At 58.3% G+C, this 4419-nt stretch overlaps 1 protein-coding gene across 1 annotated transcript in view; it reads right to left on the bottom strand.

The window, feature by feature from the left end:
* SKOR2 (SKI family transcriptional corepressor 2) overlaps positions 1–3943 on the bottom strand; it is a 38027-nt gene extending 34084 nt beyond the window's left edge. Inside the window, exon 1 of the mRNA XM_025365601.1 lies at positions 903–3943. Coding sequence (XP_025221386.1) covers positions 903–3512 — 2610 coding nt within the window. The 5' untranslated portion in view covers positions 3513–3943. The remainder of the gene's footprint in view (positions 1–902) is intronic.
* Positions 3944–4419: the final 476 nt, after the last annotated feature.

The raw sequence follows: 4419 nt of genomic DNA, 5'->3' as shown, positions 1-4419 counted from the left end.
CTTCTTTGAATACCTTTTTACTTAAATACATGTGTATGACTACGTATACCTACACTATTATCCTTTAAGAATACAGATTAATCAGATATATGCTATAATATGTTATTTACAGGAGCATAGATATGTGCATAGATATATGCTTCTGTAAATAAACACACCATGTTATCTGTCAAATGTACCCTTCATTAGGACAGATTCACTTCAACCTAAAGTCCTCCAGAGTGTTTTCTGTGCACACGTGAGTGAACATCGAATGTTCAATCATTTAAATTTAACTTTGGTCTTTTAGGGGTCCTAGGTAGTACTTTTCAGTTGGTGGAGACTGGTTTCCAAGAAGAGGGTCTATACTGAAGATTCTGTCTTTTGTTTCACTGGACACAACAGTTGTGTCCATTCTGGCTAAAACTTGATTAAAGCAGTTAAAACTGCATTTAGCTTTTGAAACCAGTGTGAATTTTTTTACCTTTTTTGGTCATGGTGGGGGGAGGCACTGAACTATAGAGAAGAAAAGGGGTAGGGTGATTCAGGCTGCTCCGGTTTTGTGGTCTTGCTCCTTTTAGAGGAACGAATGTGCTCAGCTAGGGGGCAAAGGGAATTGTTGGATTAGAGTAAGGACCAGCTCGGTTAAAGGGTCTTTTCCAACTTCCACAAGCAGCCAGCTGAAATATAAGAGGGAAAGGCGGCCCCAAAGCCTTTGAAAGGCGTTATCAAGAAAGGGACCAGAAACCACATTTTTACGGAGGACCACTGGCAGGAAAGAAGCCCTCCTAAACACACTGAATATTTCATTTCTGTGGGGAAATCTGGTGATTCATCTTTCCTGCGCATATGTAACCGATTCAGCCTAAAGGTGCATTTAAATAATAATAATTAGCTTGAAGGAGCCTAAAGGGGATATTTACATCTTTGTAGGAGGGCTGCTCCTCCAGTGATGGATGGTGAACTGGGCTGACCGGGCTGCTGCTGCCGCCGCCACTCGCCTTCTGGGGGGCCAGGGGTGGCGGCGGGGGCGGGGGCAGGTCCGAGCCGGGGTCCCCGAGTTTCCCGTCCTCCTGCAGCAGCCTGGAGGAGTTCAGGCCCAGCGGGAACGCGCCCGCGACGGCCGGCGCGCGGTCCCGGCTGCTCCCCTTCTCCGACTGCCCTCGGCCGTGGAGGAACCGACCGCCCCCGACTAAGGGGTCCCCGAGTAGGACCCCCGTCTCCTCGTCCTCTTCCTCGTCGTCGTCAGGGTCTCGACTTTCCACCTCCTCTTCCTCTCCCTCGGGGGGCTTGTGGCCCTCCACGTCCACCTCCTGCTCTTCTTCCTCGTCGTCCTCGTCCTCGGAGCTGTCCTCGCTGGGATAGCTGCAGCTGGTTCCCGCCGGGGACAGAAGGCCTCGGTGGTGCGGGTGCGGGGCCAGAGGGGGCGGAGGGGGCGGCGGCGGCGGCGGGGCCGGGTGGTGGCGCTCGGAACCCGGCTCGTCGGGCTGCGGGGGCAGCAGCAGCAGCGGTGACGGCGGCTGCGGCGGGGTGTGGTGGTGATGGTGGTGGTGAGGATGGTGGTGGTGGTGGGGATGTGTCTGGGCCGAGTGGGGCGCGCCCGCCGACGCCCCGTGCAGCTTGGCCAGGCTCTCCGCGTCGTCCTTGCCGCCCACTGGCCGGAAGGCGCTGGAATGGTGGTAGCTGCCACCGCCTGCTTTGCGCCCCTCCAGAAGGTGGGGGTGGTGGGGCGCCGGAACCCGGGAGCCCGCGGGGCCAGCCCCGGCAGCCGCGGCCCCTGCTCCGGCAGCTGCCACAGAGTCAGCGGGCGGCGTGGAACCCGCGCTGCAGTCCCCGCCGCTGCCGCCCGGGGGCGACTCGAAGAGCGCGTCGCGAGAGCCGGCGCCCCCGGCAGGAGGCGGTGGGCCCGAGCCCGGGCCGTTGGCCAGGACCTGTGGGGGCTGCCCTGACGGGGGCGCGGCCTCGGCGCTGCCAGCCGCGCCGCCGGGCTCAGCCAGGTCCAGGAAGGCCTGACGCAGCAGTGCCGGGCTTTCGCCGAGCGCGCAGCCCAGCGCTGAGGGCGGCTGAGGCGGGGGCTGCAGGTAGGTGGGCACCGGGAGCCCGCCAGGGGTTCGCGGCGGCCAGAACATGCAGAAAGGAGGATAGAAGGCGTCCTTGCGGCCCGCGGGCCAGAAAAGGCCGGACAAGCCGGTCTTGGGCGCAGCGCCCGCACCGCCTGCGCCCGCGCCCCCCAGGGCCTCCGCGGCGGCGCCCGCGTCCTCTTTCTTGTGGCACAAGCCGAAGGCGGCTGCCGCGGCCGGGAAGGTGTAGGGGTGCGGGAAGAGCCCGCTGCAGCCCGGGAACTTCTGCAGGACGCCCCCGAACGAGCCTTTGCTGGGCACCGGGATGACTGGATAGCTGCGCGGGCCTTTGGCCCCGGCCCCGGCGCCCGCCCCCGCGCCCGCGCCCACGCCCACGCCGGCCACACAGCCGCCCCCAGCGCCGCCCCCGCCTGTCCCCGCGCCGCCGGAAGCAGCGGCCACAGAGAGGCTGGCGGCTGCGGCCGAGAGGCTGGCTGCGGCTACTACGGCGGCCTCCTGCAACGAGTCCTCGTCGTCGTCGAAGCGCGGCCGCTTGTGATGGGCGTGCGGGGCACCCGCCAGCTCCGCCAAGGGCGGCGGTGGTGGCGGCGGCGGCGGGGGCGCACCCAGCAAGTGGGGGCCCAGCAGACCCCCACCTCCAGCCACCGCGGCCGCGGCAGCCACCGCGGCCGCCTTGACAGAGCTGAGCGGGTGGCAGGCGGGGTGCGCGCCAGGCTGGGGCAGGGCGCGCTTGCGGCTGCCGCCGTTGAACATGGCCTTGACGTCCTCCCAGGCAAAGACCAGCTCGTCCTGGGGACTCTTGTCGGTGAGCTTGAGATGACGGCGCCACGAGTTGAAGTTGGCTGCGTCTGGCTGAGTGTACTTGGCGTCGGGCGTGCGGTGGGAGTGGAAAATGAACTTGTTGGGCGAGAAGTACATGTTGCAGTAGCTGCATTTGATGCACTTGGCGCGCGAGCTGTTGTAGCGCGCGGGGATGAAGCTGCCGCGGCAGCCCCAGGCGCACTCGTGTGACACGTCGAAGGCGAAATTGTCTGGCAGCTTGGGCGGCCTGTTTTCGCCCAGGAACGACTTGCACAGACGCTCGGCCTCGCGTTTGGTGATCATGCCGCAGCGGCGCGATGAGATGGGCATGGCCCCAGCACGCCGCAGGATCTCCAGTTGCACCGGCGTGCACTGCACACACGTGATGCCCAGCGCCACGCGGCGGTTGTGGATCTCGTTGTAGCTGAAGTTCTTGAGCAGAGTGTTGGAGATCTGCGCCAGGCACAGGCGCTCCTGCCCGTCGATCACCAACGACACGATGGGAATGCCGTAGAGGATCACCTGGCCCACCTGGTTGGGTTTGAGGTTGGCGTGCCCTGGCCGCGGCTGGCTCAGCGCGTCGGGCTGGAAGGCGCTCGACGGCGACGCCAGCAGGATGTCGTTGGGCCCCGGCAGCGGACTGGATGCCATCTCCGCCGCAGAACCCCGGGCCGAGCCCTACAGGTCTGCCTTGGACACTGGAAGGGAAAGGAGAAAGCGTTGACTTGAGCCTTTTCAGACTAAAATAGAGGGGTGGGGTGAGTCGCTAACCAAAGAATTAGAATAACTTTCTAAGACATGGTTATTACGGGAAAAAGTGACCAAGTGTTGAACACAAGAAAGTCATCTCTTAATTTCCTTCAAGGTCATCCTTTAGAAATGCAGGAATTTGCACTTCTAAACATTTAAAGTGAATTAACTATGTATTTTGCTCAAAAGCAGTGAATTCCTAAGAAACCCAGGACCTTATCCCGGATTTATAGAAGCTGTTGGAATAAAATGGCTTGCCTGCTAGAAATTAGGTAGTAATGACAGTTGTAACTAGTACAGATTATAAAAGTTATGGAAAACGGGCTTGGCATAGAAACTCAAATTTAAAGAGATATAATTCTCATTTGCTTGGAGATAGATTGATTTTGGTTAAAAAGTAACCCCAAAAACCCTTTAAAAAGTTATTTTCATGGTATCTGTGGTTTCCTTGGGGAAATTCATTATTGGTTGAAACGCAGGTCATTAAAGCAAAACGAAATCCCTTCTCCCTCATCCTTGCCATTAGATATTTTGTTACTGTAATTATAATTTTTTTGAAAAAGTGAAAAATATACAATGTCGTATACACAGTTGCACCAAAATAGGATGTTTCAGTTTTTAAAAAACCTGCTTGCTGAACTGAGTGGTTCTGGTCTCAGATAGGTAGGTAGCTTAAAAACATGATTGAAGATGGTAATCATTTAAAAACGGTTTTCCTGTCATTTCCATGACGATAAGAAAGTAAGTACAGGCAAGGGTGTTAAACCCAGAAACAGTACACAGAAATGAACAATTCTTGGGGATCTTC

This window comes from Theropithecus gelada, chromosome 18, assembly GCF_003255815.1.
Source record: "Theropithecus gelada isolate Dixy chromosome 18, Tgel_1.0, whole genome shotgun sequence".
Lineage (NCBI taxonomy): Eukaryota > Metazoa > Chordata > Mammalia > Primates > Cercopithecidae > Theropithecus > Theropithecus gelada.
This window is presented reverse-complemented; position numbering and strand designations above follow the sequence as displayed.